Source organism: Ochlerotatus camptorhynchus, unplaced genomic scaffold, assembly GCF_037179485.1.
Source record: "Ochlerotatus camptorhynchus isolate MF236.1 unplaced genomic scaffold, CSIRO-AGI_Acam_v1.1 ptg000207l, whole genome shotgun sequence".
NCBI lineage: Eukaryota > Metazoa > Arthropoda > Insecta > Diptera > Culicidae > Ochlerotatus > Ochlerotatus camptorhynchus.
In genome coordinates, this window is record NW_027040697.1 from 335,731 (window position 1) to 357,259 (window position 21,529).

A 21,529-nucleotide genomic window follows, 5' to 3' on the forward strand; every position below is an offset into this window, starting at 1 on the left:
CGAAGAGACGGCTGTTGAACTTATTCAATCAATTTCTGGAGCACAACATTGTTCCGGACGACTGGAGGCAAGTAAGAGTTATCGCCATTCGAAAACCCGGTAAACCCGCGTCGGATTATAACTCGTACCGTCCCATCGCGATGCTGTCCTGTATACGGAAATTGTTGGAGAAAATTCTTTTTCGTCTAGACAAATGGGTCGAGTCGAATGGTTTACTTTCAGATACGCAATTTGGATTCCGGAGAGGCAAAGGAACGAGCGACTGTCTTGCGTTGATTTCCTTGTGAAATTCAACTGGCCTATGCGCAAAAACAGCAAATGGGTTCAGTTTTCTTGGACATTAAGGGGGCTTTTGATTCTGTTTGTATCGATGTCCTTTCGGATAAACTCCACGATAGTGGGCTTTCACCAATTATGAACAACTATTTGAGCAACTTGTTGTCTGAGAAATATATGAGCTTCTCTCATGGAAACTCGACAACTTCACGAATAAGTTACATGGGTCTCCCCCAGGGCTCATGTTTAAGCCCCCTTTTTACAATTTTTATGTAAAAGACATTGATGGTTGTCTTGATGAAAATTGTTCGCTAAGGCATCTTGCAGATGACAAGGTTGGGTCCGTTATAGGGCCAAGTGCACCGGACTGCAAGGACCATTACAAAATACCTTAGACAATTTGTCTACTTGGGCTATGAAGCTAGGTATCGAAGTCTCTCCGGAGAAAACTGAGTTGGTTGTTTTTTCCTAGGAAGCATCATCCTGCACAGTTACAGCTTCAACTAAAGGGTAGAACAATCACTCAAAGGATATCTTTCAAGTATTTAGGTGTCTGGTTCGATTCCAAAAGCACGTGGGGGGAAACATATTGCGTATGTGAAACAAAAATGCCAACAAAGAATCAATTTTCTTCGTACAATTACTGGAACTTGGTGGGGAGCACACCCGGAAGATCTGATCAGGTTGTATCGAACAACCATCTTGTCAACCATGTTGCCTCCGAATCGCGCTTGGCTGTATGCACTCGACGCATACGATGAGCCTCGAAGTACTCGCGGGTGTCCTTCCGGTTTCTTATCCGTTGTGAAGTAATGAACCCATTGGTAATAGAAAACTTTGAGAAGCTGCTCGACAGAAATCCTCAAACAAGATTCATGAGTCTCTATTACGAGTACATGACACTGGAGATTGGCCCTTCTTTATTCAATTCCTCTCGTGTTTGCCTCCAAGACTTTTATAGTTCCTCCGTAAATTTTGATCTGACCATGTTGCATAAAATCCGTGGAATACCAGATCACCATCGGTCGATGGTAGTTCCTTTAATTTTAGCAAACAAGTACCACCATGTTAGTAACAATAAGAGTTTTTTCACAGATGGGTCAACTATAAACGCTTCCACTGGATTTGGAGCATTCAACGAATTTCATAGCGCCTCATATCAATTGCAAAAACCCTGTTCCGTATACGTTGCGGAACTAGCAGCCATATTCTACGCAGTAGAGCAAATTGCCTCACTACCATCTGATCACTATTTTATATTTACTGATAGCCTTAGCTCGTTGGAGGCTATTCGATCAATGAGGCCGATGAAGCACTCCTCGTATTTCCTGACCGAAATCCTAGCTAAATTGAGTACTTTATCTAACTGCTCCTATACTATCACCTTAGTTTGGGTCCCATCTCATTGCTCAATTCCGGGTAATGAGAAAGCGGACTCGCTAGCTAAGGTGGGCGCTATGGAAGGCGATATTTTTGATCGACAAATCGCCTTTGCGGATTTTTTTCAATTACCCGTCAGCACTTCCTCACCATTACATACATACATTTATTTGTACAACATCACATTTAAGATAAGACATAATCAACAATAGTACGCCACAATACTCGGTTTGCGACTGCCGCTCTCCATCCTCGGTCATGCCCAATGCTTGCTAGATCACGCTCTACCTGGTCCGCCCATCGTGCTCTCTGCGCTCCACGCCTTCTTGTGCCAACCGGATCAGTAGCGAACACCAACTTTGCAGGGTTGTTGTCCGGCATTCTTGCAACATGCCCTGCCCACCGCATCCTTCCGGCTTTGGCCACCTTCTGGATGCTGGGTTCGCCGTAGAGTGCAACGAGCTCGTGGTTCATTCTTCGCCGCCACTCACCGTTCTCCTGCACACCGCCGAAGATCGTCATTAGCACACGTCGCTCGAAAACTCCGAGTGATTGCAGGTCCTCCTCGAGCATAGTCCATGTCTCGTGTCCATAGAGGACCACCGGTCTTATCAGCGTTCAGTACATGGTACATTTGGTGCGGGGGTGAATCTTTTTTGACCGTAGTTTCTTCTGGAGCCCGTAGTAGGCACGACTTCCACTGATGATGCGCCTTCGTATTTCATGACTCACATTGTTGTCAGCCGTCATTAAGGATCCAAGGTAAACGAATTCCTCCACTACCTCGAAAGTATCCCCGTCTATCGTGACATTACTTCGGTTCCGCCTACTAGCATGTTTTTGACGCACTCACCACCAGTCCGACCTTTGCTGTTTCGTGTTTCAGGCGGGTGTATAGTTCGGCCACCGTTCCAAATGTTCTTGCGATAATGTCCATGTCGTCGCAAAGCACACAAATTGACCGGATTTCGTGAAAATCGTACCCCGCACGGGAAAAAATCTGATCTCCGAAATGAGAAAAATGACTCATGATTTCATGCACACAGCGTGTTCTCATGTTATGAAAATACACCATGAATAATATTCATGATATCATGATCAACTTTTCCGTAACGCAACAAACATTCCCAAAATCATGAATAATCCGAGTTGAAATCATGAGCTAAATTCATGGGTTTTACTTTAAACCAAAAAATGTAAAAAGAATAAAATAATGCATCAGACTGGATTCGAACCAAGAACCTTGAGATCAAACCCATACTTTGACCACTAGACTATCAGTACTTGTATAAGTTGGAAGACAAAAGGCGTATAATAGATACCTATGTAGTGTGGTTTATGAACAAGGTTTGCCAAGTACGTGTAACGCTTGTAGTGGGCTTGATTCCACTGCATTATGAAATCATGAATTTCCAAGACGAAATCATGAATCATTGCTACGATTTCATGGGATGGCAAGTTTTTTTCATTTCATGATTTTTTATTCATGAAAATGGAATCGGGTTTGTTTCCGTGCGGCTGTTGAGTCCGGCTCGTCGCATTACACCTTCTAGAGCAATGTTGAAGAGTAGGCATGAGAGTCCGTCACCTTGTCGCAGTCCCCGGCGGGATTCGAATGAACTGGATAGTTCACCCGAAACCCTTACGCAGTTTTGCACACCGTCCATCGTTGCTTTGATCAGTCTGATCAGCTTCCCAAGAAGCCGTTCTCGTCCATGATTTTCCATAGCTCTGTGCGGCCGATAATGTCGTATGCCGCCTTAAAGTCCATGAACAAATGATGCGTTGGGACCTGGTATTCACGGCATTTCTGGAGGATTTGCCGTACGGTGAAGATCTGGTCCGTTGTCGATCGGCCGTCAATGAAGCCGGCTTGATAATTTCCCACGAACTCGGTCATTTTAGGTGATAGACGACGGAAGATGATCTGGGATAGCATTTTGTAGGCGGCATTCAAAATGGTGATCGCTCTGAAGTTCTCACATTCCAAATGGCTGCCTTTCTTGTGAATGGAGCATATTACCCCCTCCTTCCACTCCTCCGGTAGCTGTTCTGTTTCCCAGATCTTGACTATCATCCGGTGCAGGCAGGTGGCCAACTTTTCTGGGCCCATCTTGATGAGTTCGGCTGCGATACCATCCTTACCAGCTGCTTTGTTGTTTTTGAGCTGCTGAATGGCATCCTTAACTTCCCTCAGCGTGGGAGTTGGGTCAGTTCCGTCCTCTGCTGCACTGACGTAGTCGTTTCCTCCATTGCGCTGGTCTCCCGCGCCTACGTTCTCCTCGCCATTCAGGTACGCCTCGAAGTGCTGCTTCCACCTTTCAATCACCTCACGTCCGCCCGTCAAGAGGCTCCCGTCCTTATCCTTGCACATTTCGGCTCGCGGCACGAAGCCGTTGCGGGATGCGTTGAGCTTCTGGTAGAACTTCCGTGTTTCTTGGGAACGGCACAGCACTCCGCTTCTTCCAGGCGGCGTTTTTTCTCCCGAAAAATGCGGGTCTGCTGTTTCCGCTTCTGTTTATACCGTTCCACGTTCTGTCGGGTTCCATGCTGCAGCATTACCGCCCGCGCTGCGTTCTTCTCCTCCAAAATCGCTCTGCACTCCTCGTCGAACCATTCATTCCATCGACTTCTTTCCACGTACCCGATGGTGCTCTCGGCTGCGTCGGTGATGGCTGCTTTTACTGTACTCCAGCAGTCTCCTCTGGCAATGCTGCCTCGAGATTCTGCGCGTATGCTAAGGCGACATCCGGTTGCTTCAGTCGCTCTAGGTTGTACCGTGGCGGGCGTCGGTACCGTACATTGTTGATGACGAAAAGTTTTGGGCGCAGTTTGACCATCACCAGGTAGTGATCAGAGTCCAGACGTCGATAATGTCGGAGAAGTGCCGTCCATCAATCAGAACGTGGTCGATTTGCGATTCCGTCTGCTGTGGTGATCTCCAGGTGTAACGATAGGGGAGGTGGTGTTGGAAGAATGTGCTACGTATGGCCATGTTCTTGGAGGCGGCGAAATCGATGAGTCCTAGGCCGTTCCCGTTCGTCAGCTGGTGGGCACTGAACTTTCCAATCGTCGGTCTGAATTCCTCCTCCTGGCCTACCTGAGCGTTTAGGTCTCCTATGATTATCTTGACGTCGTGGCTTGGGCAGCGATCGTACTCGCGGTCGAGCTGCGCGTAAAATGCGTCCTTGTCATCATCAGTGCTTCCGGAGTGAGGGCTGTGCACATTCTTTCGTCGATCGGCCACCAACCGATCACGTGCTTCTGCATTTCGCTCACCCAGCTCGCGTGTGTTGCCGCAACTCTGGTAGATGGTATGATTACCTCTGAACGTTCGCACCATGGATCCTGTCCAACACACCTCCTGCAGCGCTACGATGCCGAATCCGCGGTCCTTCAGTAGATTGGCGAGTATTCGGGTGCTCCCGATGAAATTGAGAGATCGACAGTTCGACGTGCCGAGCTTCCAATCGCAAGTCCTATTTCGTCGCTGGGGTCGTTGCCGTTGGTCTCGGTTCGTATTCCTCTGTTGCTGATTTTCCGTTGCAATGCTTTTTTTACGGCTGGCTCGCAGGGCCTGACACCAACCCCCTAACTTTCCGGAGGACCAGGGTGCACAGTTGTGCTTAGAGTCCTTCACTGGCACTCGGACCTTAGATCAGCCGCCCCTAACATGGGAACAGACGCTGTTGTGAGCCGCTCCTCCTGGAGAACAGACGCTCAGGCTTGCCGAAGCAAACACCCCCCCCCCCTTCCCTGTCAGCCTATGACCAAAGTTCCCACCGAAGTTGGTTACCAGATCTTCCCTAAGGTTGCTCACAGTTCCCGGCCGGAACCACGGGGAGGTAGGGATAGGAGTTGCTGGGAAGAGGCTAGTGATCTCAATGGGATCTGTATTGCGCATTACCCAGCATCTACCGACTGGTAAAAAAAATGGAATGAGAGGGATCTGGGAAGATGGTTACATTTTATTCTCCCACAGGTATCGAACAAGCCATGGTTCAAAGGATTGGACATGAGCCGTGACTTTATACGTGTCATGTCAAGGCTCATGTCTAACTAATCACTACTCGTTAGACTCGCATTTCTTCCGAATCGGGCTCGCAGGCAGCAATTTGTGCGCTTGTGGTAGTGGTTATGCACCCTCCATTGTGTTGCTAGATCCGAGTTATCCGCATCCCTCAAGGCTCGAGAAAAGCAACCTTTGCGGCCCGTTAGAGACATCTTGGCGAGCCGAGATCTCGAATATTTTAATTTAATTTATGTGTTTTCAAAACGGATCGATCTGAGGATTTAGTAGTTAGTGTCATCTTGTGTTCTCTCAAGTTGCTAGGTCTCCATCGGTGTACCCCCATGTTTGTCGTTTTCTCCAGTATGTCGCTTAGTTCTAGATCAAGAGCACATTGCTCTAAAAAACCTTGTATTCTCAATCCCTACCCTGCCACCCGTTTGTTACAATTTGTTACCCCTAACCTCGAGATAGCCGCGAGTAATCGGCCTCCGCTTTACTAACGTTAGTTTTAAGTAATTTTGTAACCCAATCGATGAATATCGGCTCCGAAAAGCTACGGAAAATGAGCCTAGAAAAATAAACGCATTAAAAACAAAAATTATATGTGCCTCCCGCATACACAATCAATCAATCAACCTCACTGCACAATAGATAAAGAAAATTGTGTGCGGATGGGAGGAGAAACTTAAAAACAACTTACTCTATCGATTAATTTTTTTGATTAACTATTGGCACTTCCCCTTGGTGGCACCAGCAACGCACTCTCGAAATATCGCTTTATGGATAGTAAAAAAATGAAATCATTTTCCCAGCGCAGGGAGCGCAGAATCCATGGAGTTATAGAAAATATCGAGTTATAGAATATCGAGTTGTAAAGAGTTGACTGTATTTAAGTGCTTTGAGACTGACTGAATGACATTTACATATTTACGAGCGTCAATTTTTACATAAAATTTGGTCGCAAAATGCAGCATAATCCAACGTACTTAGTGTTAGAGCACATAATTTTACATTACATGGGCATATCCCAAGTAACAATGCAAGTTTTATCGAGGTTTTAAAGCATGCTACAAGTCTAAATCATGGTCTACAGAACTCTCCTAAAACCTTAATTGTTACTTGGGATGTTTACGTCTCATACTTTATGTCAAAAGATAATTTCGGCACGTGCAAAATTAGTTATTGCTAGGCTGACATTTTCCGCTTGAATTTGTGAGCTTTTTCCATGACCTGAATTTGAAAGTTGATTTTAATTAGAGGAAAAAAAGAACGGGCTTAAACATCTTCTCAAAGGAGGTTCCAAAATAAAAGACTCATGCCCGCTGCTCTAAATACTCCTCTAACTAATAAAAAAAACAGGCAGAATAGTAAATATGAGTGGCTATGCAGTAATTGAGTGTTTTTTAAAGGTTAAAGGAGCATTTATTCGAAAAATACATTCTGGTTTTGCATACTTGCCATTCTGATATGCTATCGTTTGGTAGGTGTTTCAGCGATACTGATTGAAAAAAAAAATTTGTTAGGAACAACATATTTGTCTTCTAACCTTCAAAATAAACGACTTACCCATAGGTGGGAATACCCCTCACCATCCCTCTCAAACGGGGGAGTTTGGTAAAGATAGATGATCAAACCAATTTGTACCTTCCTAAAGTTGTCCTTGCTCGCTTTCTACTCTCTATATGCAATTTTCACACTGCCGTACTCTAACGGAACTATCAATTCTATACTTTCATCTCCTCATCTATCGTATAAAAATTACCACTTTAGTCTGTTATTTGAAATAAGTATCTTCAACTATGATTTATTCCCGTTTTTTTTTTCATTTCCAGATGGCTCAACTATGTGAAGGGCGTCATGTTCCAGTTTGGTCAATCGGTTCCCGGTTTCAACGCAGTCGTACATTCCAATGTTCCCGTCGGTGGTGGTCTATCGAGCAGCGCCGCCTTGGAGGTGGCCACCATTACGTTTCTGCAGCAATTGACAGCTAGGAAAATAGAAAAGTAAGCTGGGATCGTTTGCTTCCAAAACTACACAAATTTGGTTAGGATGCACAGTGTTGCTTTTTGCCATTTTCGTGCACTATTTTAATAGCTTCTCAAACATTGATTTTGGGGGTATAGTTTGTTTAAAGATGTTTTTGCATATGTTAATTGCAAGGTTGCAAATACTCATTTCAGCTAAAACAATGTTTTTCTAAATTATGAAATAATTAGATGCCATGATCAAATTTTGAATTGGTAGGATACAAGAAGAGGTTGCAAAGAATGTGTTTGACATATTAAACCTGTTTATTTCACTTCATGAGAGTCACAATCAGCGATTTTTCACAAACTCACTCACTCACTCAGCGATCAGCAAATCGCTGATTGTGACTCATAGAAAGCAAAATTTACAGGTTTTATGTTTCAAACGCATACTTTGTAACCTCTTCTTGTAAGTTACAAGTAAAACATGCCATCATACCATCTTTTGGTTTTATTATTGCGAAAAACATTATTTTAGCTGAAATGAGTCTTTGCAACCTTGCCTAAATGTGAGATCTTAAAAATATTTTTTATCTGATTCAGATAGAGACTTAACTTCTGCAATAAAGTTGTAGAAAATGTTATTTTAAGCAACTTTGCTGAACACCTAAAATTTACTAGCTCTTATAAATTGCGAGATATGTATCATTTTTCGTGAAAGGCCCCTTTAAATCATGTTTTTTAGTATAACTGATTTTCTAGGCATCCTACAATTTTTGTTTCTTCTACAACTATTTTGCAAGTTTAAACACATGCTTTTGCTGAACATTGTAACTTAATTATCTCTTGAAACAAAAAAGTTATTCTTAAATAATCGATATTTTTAGGGGTATTTGCTTCTCAAATAAATATTTCCGGCGCAAATTGGCGCAAAATCTATGAATCTATGCTTATTTTACTGCCGAAAAATTATAAAAACATGTGGCAGCAAGCGATCGTTTAGGTGTTTTTCAATAACTAAAAAACTCCTGCAAATGTCTTATTTTTGAATACATATTTTAATTTTAAGAGATAGCATGTTTTTTTTCATTTTTCTTTATTAGAGAGATTTTTAGCCATAGGCTAGTTCATCTCTTAGATAGCATGTTAAAATGTTCAGCAAAAATATGTATTTTTGTACGGCAAACAACTTTGTACAATATGCTAAGTATATTGAAAATCTACGAAAAAAGTAACACTTAAAACAATTATTTGAAGGAGTATACTTTCTGATCTTTTCCAAGAATCGCTGATCCTGGTTGCTCGCATTTTCTACAACTTTATTGCAGACGTTAAGTCTCTATCTGAATCAGGTAAAACAATATTGTTTTGATCTCACTTTAAGGTAGATTAATCAGTTCGCGTTTGTCTGTCAACGTTAGCAGTTCAACTCGAGCTGTCTGTGCATTTTTTTTCTTCTCTCCTTCGCTTGCTGTGTGCTGGCGTTCCACCTCCCGGACGAAAAGCGCTTGCTAAACGTTGTCGTCATCGTGTTTGTGTGTTGAGGTTGTGTTTCAGTAATACAATCGAAGGGTGCCATGGCGTTTGTTTTCGGCCACTCGCGAGTTTATTCTGCCGGTGAGGTGCTTGCGCTGCATTTTACAGACTGTGCTGGCGAACTAAAGCCATTGTGTCGCGAGTGATTGGTGATGGAAAGTGGATGCAGTCCATTTTTTCTCTGCTGAGATCCCTCCAGTTGGAGCAGCTAGTGTGAGTTACTGGGTTTTTGAGGGTTTCCGCTGCTGTGTTAGGAAGGAAAGGCGAGAGTGCTGTTTTTAACACCGGTTGAAGAAGTAGCGGCAGCATATCTATGGGAGCTCTTCGAAAACATCGTGATGTCATGGATCCCTTTGCAACATATCGGGTGAGATCTTTCCTTTATTTTTCTCTTAACATTCATTCCATTATTATATGAAACATTATATGCTGGGTACGGTAGGGTTCACCAGGGCACCCGATTTAGGTGAGGTGGATGGGGGGAGTGGAGGTGCCGACTTCCTGTTTGTGGAGTTTCGTGAGGGGAGGGCGGGCTCTTCTCTCCACTCACGTCCCTTTGTTGGAAGGCCTGTTTTATGGCCGGTTGTGTGATCCTGTTGTTGGAGGGAGATTATCGTTTGTCCCATGGATGCGCGTGGGCGATGTTGCCCACGGATTCACCCAAATCGTTTTTGGCCTTTCATGTAGTGGCGGGTGGAATGCAATTGGAGGCTGTTGGACTTGATCAGGTCGAGCAGTGAGGATGGTCCATAGTCTGTGACCAGTTATCTTGCTACAGTGAGTGGTAGTTCCATGTCATCATCATCATCCATAAAAATTAGCTTAGGTGAATGGAAAACAACAGAGTTAATCATCAGATAAAAAAAAAACTCACAATTATTTTTACTGTGGATTTTTTTTTATGTATTTTTAAATTTGACGTTCGCATAAAGTTTACCACCTGTTTGTCATATTTGATGTATTGTGTTACTATTGGATTGGCACAATGGGCCGATTTTCGTATTTTGGTTTGTATGAGAGTCGGCCTGTTGTGCTGATTTAAGGGCCACCAATGTATGTTCATATAAAGTAGTTTTTATCATTTATTACATTTGTTTTAGACATACTTGTACATTTCAGGTAATTTATTCTTATTAGTGATACCATTATTTTTTTTACATTAGTTTATTTTTTTTGCTCAAATGTTACTGATTTTTTATTGTTTTATTTTAGTACTTGTTTTTAGAAGAAGCGGTCAATATTTCTCAGGTCATCACTGACGTCTCTGGAATGGGATTATATTCATGCTTATCGTTGGACGCCTGACGCTGAACATATCATCAAATTTATTTCTAATTATATGTAATTATTTCCCGTCAGTACGCAATGGATACAAGGAATGCTTTTTCAAATATGTTTTTTTTATTACATCCTGTAATATTATTTTATAACTTATTTTTTTATATTATTAGAGTTGACTATTTTGTGATATTATTTTCTTCCTTTATATTATACATTTTATATCATTATATTATTTTTTATCCGCCGGGATCTTGGAGGTGAATATAAGTCTTCGTGTAATATATTTTCAAGGAATGATATTTTACTGCATGTAGTATTACATCAATTAATTTAATTTTATACTTCATATTATTATGTTTTCAAACAGAATTATAATTATTTTTTTTTCAGATCATCAATATTTAAAAGATCAAATTGTTATATGATTTTCATGGGCATCAATCGAGTAATATTCATGCAACGTTTAAATATAAGTAGTATAACACTCTTATTAAATTCTTTTGTAGCATACAGCCTCTCTGATAGTCCAATTAATTCAAGAATACATATTATTATAATTTAATATCTTATACATTATATAAATTTATATTAGTGCAGAATTTACTAATTAATTAGTTGCTTACATATTAACCAACAGCTGAAAAAAAAAACACATTACATCATTAGAGATAATTTCAATTATTCTTTAATATAACCATTGCATTACAGATTATCTAAACCTATCACTATACTTTTGTAGAGTGTTCAATATTTACAATCATAACCTAGATTTTTCTTCTTTTCCATTCATTACTTCAGATATTCATACGTCACATTAATCAAGAATAATCCATCCATTCAGAAAAAATCCCAAACATATCTGAAACATTGGACGTATCAATATCAATTATTCGTGTTTATTTCAATATTTATAAATTTATTTAGTATCGCATTACTCATCGAAATTAAAATTAAGCTGATGAAGCAGAGGAAGCGACAACAATGCATAACATTATATGCAAAATATTTATTATACAGGTTATTTCTCGTCATGCATGACATCATTTAGATGAGATTCGTTTTTTTATTTTTTGTTTTGTTAGTTAAACATTACACTTTTTTCATTATTTTAAGGAAAGTATCAAGAATGATTCGAGCTAAAAATGTGTATTTGCTTAATATAACCTTGAGATTTCAGTGTTACATCCACCTGATGCTGTGAGCTGAGGAGACATAAAGCTGTATATTACTATATGTAAAACATTTATTAATTGCATTGCAGAATATCAGCTATTTTATCCACATAAAAGTATTTTCATTATTTCATATTGTAATGTTCGGATATATTTCATTTCTCCATTACATATATTTACTTCATATAAATAAATACTAGGTTGGGAGGGAGCATCAGGGTATCATTTGACCTGAAACTGTACGATGGAGTGGTATGACAACCGGAGTCTAGGAGGGAGTAAACACTATCATTTTCTTTATCCTACCGATTCGATTGTGGTGGTGTGAATTCTACTCCAACAGTTTCAGTGAGATTGACGCGCCCTTCTTAACAAACAATGCTGTAGGAAGCTTAATAAGTATTGCGAACTGCGTTATTCGATTTGTTGGATCGTATCGTTGGAAGGAGATTCTTAAATTTCCGTGGATTTCGCGTAAGTGTCTCTACTTACGGGTCCGCCCCTCCGTTTTTGGCCCTTCATACAGCGATATTGTGAATTCAGATCGGTAGCTCAAATTGATCTTGCTATTAAGTGGAGCTGCATACAAGACAAAATCTTTGAAGGGATGGTGGCTACCTTACATACATACATACATACATACTTTAAGTTAGATTAATCACCAAACCGTCTACATCAAAAGATGCGGATAAGCATATGCAAAAATATCTTTAAACAAACTATACCCCTAAAATCAATGTTTGAGAAGCTATTAAAAAAGCGCACGAAAACGACAAAAAGCAACACTGTGGGATGTAAGAGGAAGATGAGGCAATAGGGGGACTTTTATGTACCATTTTTTTTTGTCAAATGCGAACCAGCGCCTGATTAGTCGCGCGAAGTATAGAAACGCGAGAAGTTTCACAACAGGGAATATATTTTCTAGTATTTTGATAGTCGACTGCATCGCCCATAATGAGAGAAAAACACGTCACAGACAAAAAGAAACCAGTTGCCTCCTCTTCCTCTTAGGGTAGGATGAACCCAGTTCAGTCAAAACTGATCCTACCCAAAAATGGGTAAACTATGTTAGTAGTTACCAGTTGACAATTGAGCAACATCGACCTGAATACGATCGATGAAGTTAATTTGTCGACTTGCACGTCTGAACTTAGTTTTCCGATTTTTGAATACGTTCAGTTTTGTTTGAACTGGGTGAATTCCACCCAATGTTGGGTAGTTTTGAAATAGCTTGTAAAGTAAATCTTCGAACCGTATAATTGTGACCAATGTTTGTATTTGCAGGGATAGCGATAAGGCCCTGATTTGCCAGAAAGCTGAGCATACATTTGCAAACATGCCCTGTGGTATCATGGACCAGCTTATCTCGGTCTGTGGCCAAAAGAACCGGGCATTGTTGATTGACTGTCGGTGAGTTGATACTGGGAACGGATAAGAAATTCATTCTGTGCATGTTCTAGAGAGGTAAAACTTGTACACAACACAGAAGCGACCGGTAGATTCGAACAATGTGTATTCGTTTAGGATTACTGTATAATCGTCGTACCGCTTCAAGAGCTGCACAATGCACAATGTAAACTTCACGTGACATGGCAAGGTAACACCGTTCTACAGTCACCTGGGACACAAAGTTGTTTATATTTGAGCTGCTTTCTGCGGAAGAAGTTATCATCTTATACGTGACCTGTACAAACGAGGCAAAATTGTTTGATGCATATCTCTTTAATTAAGGTACACAAATGATTTCTGACATCCTGTGTCCTGTGTCCTTGCCACCGGGCGCTTGCCATTCGTATGTGGGCATTGTATTATTTGAACACGGTACGATGGATGGAACCTCGGATGGTTGATGGCTTGTTCTCGTTGCATGTATGGAAAGGATGTAATTTATTTCCACTTGCTGTACACATATTGGACTCGGCTATGAAAGGAGGCACTCAGAACGAAAATATAAGAGTTTTATTGTGGTCTGTTGTTATGACTAGAGTCTCTTCATTCAATCAACCAGGCTCAACTGGCATACCGTAATTCAAAATTGGATTTCCTTTCCCTGAAAATCAAACAACTGCAATTTTCTCTGAGTGCCTTCAATAGAGGATTAAGATTTTCTTCGGATGGGTCGCCAGTTTGCTCTGTTTCCTTCCTCACCGGAATGATTAAGGCTCACCCATCTGCAAACTTGCAGACAGATTTTCAACCATTCAGCCAAACCGAAAGCAATTTGTCACATGTCCTCACCCTGGCAGCTCATCCTGGTAGAGTTGTTCGGCTTTCTTCAAAGAATCTTGCAAGGAAATTAACATCAATCCGAACATAGGAGCTGGCACCTGCTCTTCACCTTCACCTCCCCCACCGTTTTGTTTAGTCTCCTGCACTAACCTGCTGCCTGCATATCTGCCAAGCTTTACATCGAAGACGACGCCGAAGACTAGGAGCCAACTACAACAAAAAGCAACTTACCCACTCGGCTCAGTGGCTACAAATTATTCATGTGGCTTTCTTTGTCAGCGCGAATTGAGCCAAAAGCTTGCTCTTGTTTCCGTCGACGAACGGAGCAGTCCAAAGGTGATGTTCTACGTACACATGGAATCTATTGGCAATGTTAGCAGATTAGTACCACTCTTCCGACCGAGGCGGAGTGTTAAGACTTGGGGCTCTTTTGATGAGACATGGAACGATCCGAGAACAACAAACAACGCACCACACACACACACAGGACACACGTTACTCTTTCGGATAAAGGACAACCTTTGTGAACTCCGGGTAACAGCAGTGCATGTCTGCCGGCATACATGTTTCAACGTTGTACGTTAATCGGAGCCTCTTGCATTAGTCGGAAGGTTAGGTTTTCCGAGAATTGGAAGCTAATGCTAATATAAGGATATGAAAGAGTTTTAACCAAATTGGAATGACTCTGTCACTAGCGTTTCTAATTCTGTCTGGTAGCATTTATGGCGGAATTCACTGATTCTAGTTGTTTAAATTGTGATCTTTAATCAGGTTCATTTTGCTATATTCCGCATTCAACAGAAACCTCACCACGGAGCTGATCCCCTTCGAAATGTCTGGGCTGGCGGTGTTAATTTGCAACTCGAACGTGAAACACGAACTGTCTTCTAGTGAATACCCTGCCAGGCGTAAGCAGTGCCAACAAGCGCTGGAAATGATGGGACTTAAGAGCTACCGGGAAGCCACGGAGAAGAATCTGGAAGGTTTGTACTGTGCGTGATATCTTAATTGACTTTACCTCGGGTTTACTTGTAAAAATGAGCAAAAATTTTCTATTCAAAATGTTGCTATACTGTACACAAGACTTTGGTAAAATGATGGAATGTATTTAATGGTATTTCGCTCCAAACTCATTCACATAATTATATTCTACCTCTGCCGCTATCCGGTTAATTATTTTTATATGAAGGCCTCGTTGCTACACGGTTCCGTAGTTTGTACTAATGATGAACTTTACCCCCGTTTCTATTTTTTTAAATGCAAAAATCCACCCCATGCTGCTCATTAACGCTGCGATGCCAAATAAATTCGCACCTCATGCCGTTACTTCCTGGGATCCTGCTGCTGCTGTTCCGGGTGAAAACGTACACACCTCCACACTTGACGTACGTTGCGACGTTTTCCGACGTCGGGGAATGGGTTTGAAATTGTGGAAACCTCCGTTGTTTCCCGGGAACATCTTGCATCAGCACTGAAAGGTGCCGATGAAGTGCTGCTGAAACGGGCCCGTCACGTCATCAGCGAGATCAAGCGCACCGTCGCGGCAGCCGAGGCCTTGAGAGCAAATGACTACGACCGGGTAAGTGGAAGATGGATGGGGAAAAAACTGTGCTGTGATTTTGAAAGTGTTACATGTGGATCATTCCAGGACAAGTGTATACAAAGTGTCGCCGATTTCAACCAAACTATGGCAGCATTACAAAAAAAAAATCTTAGAAAACACCTTATTGGATTTTACTCAAAAGTGCTTGGTTCCCTCTGGGCTACAACTCTGGATTTTTTTTTAGATCGTTTTAAATTATATGTTAGAATAGAGATTGTTACACAACCAAACAAGGAATTAATGTTCCTGACCCACAACGCAGGGATTTTAATGTTAAATTTGATAGATTTATCAAAATTTAATTTGTGTTATTGAAACTACATTATCAAAAACGGGCTCTTCTTAAAACTGCGCGGGTTTTGTCATTTTTCAAGATTTTGACTTCAAATTACCTCCACATATTGGAACTACTAGATGATTTCGGAAATGAAATTGTACTGAACTATGGTTCAAAAAATTTGACCAGATGCGTGAGTACATGCAATCAACACCGAACACTTTGTATCTACAATTGAGTATTACTTTTCACCATCAAATCAGACAGATAAAGAAATTAGCTCCCTCCGAGCCTCGACCAGTTCTTAGAGGACAGTGACCGCTACCACCCCCCATTCAACTCAAACGTACCTTAAGACAGCAAGAACAGCCAACACAAGAACAGCCAAAGAACAACCGAAGAAACGAAGAAGAAAACAGTAGCCAAACAGGACAGCAACGAACAAATGCCAAAACGGGTTAAAGGTAGTTAATCTCCAATGACCTTCCGGATACAAACATCTCCTTAGCCCTAATGACAATCTCCGAATGCAAAAAGCTCCTTAGCACTAAGCCAAGTCATCACCTCAGACTTGGCAGTCTCGTCCGATGAAGATTTGGAAGACGTTCAGGATCCGCTGTCGGAACTGTAGACCGTTCCACAGCAATGCAAAACCCAGTTCGTTCTTATCGACCGAAAGTTAACCATAAAACCCGTTCCATCGCAATGGATCCATCACCAATCACCACAGATACGAAGAGGAACAAGCCTACTAATTCCACAATCACCGATGCCACCACCACTAATTCAGATAAGGCCTCGGGTAGTCGCGGCCCTGCCAGTACGGACTTTAACGAATAATCGGAACAGACAGACAACCCTCAGCACTCGTTGGCATACTCTGTAGACAAAATCAAACCATTCGGATCGACTTATCCCATCAACCCGGTTGGATCGCGGCGTAGTCGATGCCCCTTCGGTGCGGAAGTCAAGAAAGCACCAAAACCGGCAAGAGGAACGGACAGGGAGCTTGCTCCTATTCCTTTATGGAAGGGAGCGAAAATACCATAATAACCCACACAGAACATCAAGGAATTCAATATAATAGTCTCCGAACGGGCCTGGTCACCTCTGCCAGCTGTGGGTCGCTCCACAAAACCTGCTACTGGTGGAGCTCTACACCTAACAAGACCTTTAAGGACAACAATTTACTTGGATCACGTGATCACCTCACCTTCCCCCATCTTAACATCGATAACCTGATTACCTGATAACCTGCCGCCCCCGTTCCCCTGAACACCATGAGAAACAAGTCCACACCAACGACACCAGAATCAAAATTCTTGCTTACGCCATCTGCGTCGCTCTGGAATACGATACACTTCAGACCGAACTATCCGGAATTGCCACAACAACCGCAGGGCCATCTTCATGGTCTACCGCCACTACTCTACCAATCAACAACCTATCCGGTGCAACAACACTGCATAAGCAACGTGCTGGAATCCCCTTACCGGAACCTGGAACCCACCAATGATGCCTTCTTCCGAACGAACCCCAATCGAAAGTTCCAACTAATGTGGACACACTCCACAACCTTGAAGCTGCTTCCAATACATCTCTTTCAGCTAAAGACCCTCTGACTACGCTGGATGCTATACCGGTACCCTCTGTTGGTAGAATTCCATCACCCATACCTCGTTTGCGTTTCCGAAACGCACTACACCCAACAGTCCCTTTACTAATAAAAGCCAGGCAACAACCCCGAAACGGTTTTCACAACAACCTGGGTGATCTCGAGGCTCAATAATTCACCTCTGATCCTGGCCTTACAGGAGGTACACAGAGTGAACCAGAAACGCATGAATAAAACATTGCGGAGTAAATACAACTGATTCGTCAAGGATGGAGGAAATGTCTACCAATCAACGGCCCATTTTCCCAGATAAGCCTTGTAACGGATGTCATAGCTGTAGCGGTCCGCATGCAGACCCCGTTTCCAATTTCCATCGTAAGCATTTACCTTCCAGTCAACGATAATGACTACCTGTAATACGACACCCACCCAAAATTTGACACCCATACGACACAATCGATCGAGTTCAGCTATGGCAGATTATGCACGAGTACGGATTTTCGGATAAACTGACTCGATTGGTCAAGGCGACGATGGATCGAGTATCGGGGAGTTCCTTTGAATCTCGAAGGGGGCTACGGCAAGGTGATGGACTTTCGTGTCTGCTATTCAACATCGCGTTAGAAGGTGTGATCAGAAGAGCTGGGATAGACACGAGTGGCACGATCTTCAGGAAGTCCATCCAGCTTCTTGGTTTCGCCGATGACATTGACATCATGGCACGAAACTTTGAGACGATGGCGGGAACGTACATCAGACTTAAGGCTGAAGCTAGTCGGTTTGGACTTGCCATCAACGCATCAAAGACAAAATACATGAAAGGAAGAGGTTCTAGGGAAGACAATGTTAGCCTCCCACCCCGAGTTCAGATTGACGGAGACGAAATCGAGGTGGTCGATGAGTTTGTGTATTTGGGCTCACTGGTGACCGCCGAAAATGATACCAGCAGAGAAATTCAAAGACGCATTATGGCAGGGAATCGTGCCTACTTTGGTCTCCGGAGGACGCTCCGGTCGAATAAAATTCGCCGCCGCACGAAGTTGACTGTCTACAAGACGCTGATTAGACCGGTGGTCCTCTACGGCCACGAGACCTGGACTACGCTCGTCGAGGACCAACGTGCCCTTGGTGTTTTCGAACGGAAGGTGTTGCGTACCATCTACGGTGGAGTACAGATGGATGACGGAGCTTGGAGGAAGCGAATGAACCACGAATTGCACCAGCTGCTGGGAGAACCATCCATCGTGCACATTGCAAAAATTGGGCGACTGCGGTGGGCTGGGCACGTTGTAAGAATGCCGCCCGAAGACCCAGTGAAAATGGTTCTAGAAAGCGACCCAACAGGAACAAGAAGAAGAGGCGCGCAGCGGGCAAGGTGGATCGACCAAGTAGCAGGCGACCTGCGGACCCTTCGTAGACTACGAGGCTGGTGAAGTGTGGCCATGGATCAAGTAGAGTGGAGACGACTTCTTCGGACAGCAGAGGACAACAAGGCTTTAGCCTGATTGGTAAGGTAAGTACTATCCACAACTAAGGACGCAATACTCCGGACGAAGAGCCTTGCATTGGTGGTCTCCTGAGACTCGCGCTATGGTAAAAGCCAAGAGAAAGGAACTCAGGAGATTAAAAAGATTACCCATAGACTATCCGGACGCTGAAGAAGCCGCCCGTGATTACGGAACCAGTACCGTTTCACGATTAGAGAAGGCAAATCAAAATTCTGGGAGGAGTTCCTTAACGAAATAGATAGCAACAAGTCAACAACCGAGCTATGGAACAGAGTGAACGCACTCAGAGGAAAACGTAGGAACACGGAACTAGCAAAATGCAACTCTTGTGGGGTCACTAGGGACTCCATCGAGGTTGCCAATAAGCTGGGCTCAAACTTTTCTGAGCTTAGATCTCTTGATAGCTATGGTGACCAACTGTCCAAGCATAACAACATCTCGATAAACTCCGTACGCAATATAATTCTTCCTGATCTAAATTTCATTAACATACCATTCTCCATGACTAAAATGTGTTTCGCGTTAGCAACCGTTAATGGCAAATCGCCCGGTCCCGATGATGTTGGTTATCCTTAAAACAAAAAAAAACACATTCCGTCGAGCGGGAAGCGAGCACTACTAAACAGTTTCAACGAGATTTGGAGGAAGAAAACTTTTCCTGAACAGTGGAGGCACAGCTTGGTGGTGCCCATTCAAAAAAAAAAAGAACGCTACCCGTACCATCCTAAAAGGATACCGTCCAATCTCCCTTACAAACTGTACATGCAAGGTGATGCAGAGAATGATAAATCACCGGTTTACCGATTACCTGGACATCCGTCAGCACGCCTTTCATCAAGGTTTTGGCACAAGTATTAATTGTGCCACCATCGGTCAGGTAACTGACAACACTTTGAGCGAATATCTACACGTGGATTTGGCTACGTTGGACCACTCCTAGGCTTACAACAGGACCTGGAATCCAAAAATCCTCGATCAATTAATCAAGTGGAAAGTTACCGGAAATATCCTTTCTTTCATCCGAAATTTCCTGCAGAGCAGAACTTTTCAGGTCTATGTGGGAAATGGAAAATCGGACACATTTGCTGAAGAAACCGGAGTTCCGCAGGATTCCGTTCCGGCTGTGACACTCTTTCTAATATGGTCTCCGGGCACTTAATCAAAGACATCTACAGCTTTGTTTTTGCGGACGACATTGTGCTGCCCGTGATAGGTAAATCATCGGGTTGGGTCCGACGGAGGTTGCAAAGTGGTCAAAATTGGCAGGCTTTCAGCTGACACCTAGCAAGAGCCAATTCTCGCACATTTGCAATGGAGGGCACCGTGCCGGGAAGAAACCTGCTTAAATCAATGGGTTCGCAAATCCATTTCACAGTGTCATCTGCATACTTAGAGTTTATCTGGATCGTCATCTAAGTTTCACAAAACACTGTGACATCATCATCAATTATGACATCAAGAAGGTATGCGAGACGAGACTGGCGCTGCTGCGGTACATTTCCGGAAATACTCGCTCTCAGTGTGGCCAAAACGATCGTTAATAGCAAGTATGGAGCGGAATGTACTTGCCGTGCAGCTGATCGAGTAATAGAATTGTTTAGCCCAACATAAAGCCGCAGCATCCGTACCATCTCTGGTCTGCTTCCATGTACACCAACGGCTTCAACCTGTGTCGAGGTAGGAGTGCTGCCTTTTAAATATATCTTCGTATTAACCGTTTGCACCAAGTCTCTAAATTTCCTGGAAAAAACAGACGGAGATGATGAGGGCATGTTCCTCCTCAAGGGGGCCAACAAACTCCTCAGTGACCTAGCCCACCAGGAACTCCCTCCGGTGTACAGGGTCCACCGCATTTGAGTGGGATTCCTCGCCACCGCATATTGACTGGTCACTGGAACATATAAGGAGAAGTGACCCTAGTACAGCAACAGCTGTTCATCTCTTCAACGAGTTAGTACACACTCAATTTTGAAATGAAGTTCCAGCAAAACAAATTGCTGAACAGCTTCCAGCAAAACCATGTTCTGCTGTATGTTCAGTAATTTGTAATATTTTGCTGGATGCTCAGTAACGTGTGTGAGCTCTCAAACTATCACCCTTCACTTTCCCGCGTATTCTGTTTGGCAATTTCAACAGTGCCAGCTATCATTAATTACAGGTAAAAACAATGAGAATAATTGCAAATTTATTGTGAACTCTACATTTAATTTAAAATCTTGCTCGTAATATTTCTATTCTCTGCTTTATTGTAGCTGCAACAATTGTCGGATTAGACAGTCAATGAGAATCGTCCAGTGTACGATGGATCAAAGCGGATCAAAGGGAAATATTAACCTTTTTAAAAATTATGAACAAAAGTTATTTAGTTAGTTAGTCTATGTGTAATTTTTATGCGAAATTTAAAAGTGCGTAATATAATACCACATTATATTGTGTTTTATTTCATTTTTAAATGCAATTCCAATTCAATCGTATTACAACAAATTACTGATCTTTCAGCAAAATCATTGCCTCTCGGGTTTGCTGGATATCCATTAAATATTGCTGATGTTTCAGTAAACAGCTGTCACTTTTACGTCGGGTCATTTTGCTGGTCGTTCAGCAACAATATTTTGCTGGAAGAATTGCTGATTTTACAGCTCGGAAAAATCCAGCAAAACTTTGCTGGTTTCC

General features: G+C 42.6%; 1 protein-coding gene across 2 annotated transcripts in view; it reads left to right on the top strand.

Moving 5' to 3' along the window:
- LOC135703042 (galactokinase-like) overlaps window positions 1–21,529 on the top strand; it is a 267,293-nt gene that overhangs the window by 232,135 nt on the left and 13,629 nt on the right. For both annotated transcript variants that reach the window (XM_065224150.1, XM_065224149.1), the window contains exons 4-7: window positions 7,501–7,671; window positions 12,909–13,034; window positions 14,655–14,836; window positions 15,323–15,432. In XM_065224150.1, the coding sequence (XP_065080222.1) occupies window positions 7,501–7,671; window positions 12,909–13,034; window positions 14,655–14,836; window positions 15,323–15,432 (589 nt within the window). The remainder of the gene's footprint in view (window positions 1–7,500; window positions 7,672–12,908; window positions 13,035–14,654; window positions 14,837–15,322; window positions 15,433–21,529) is intronic.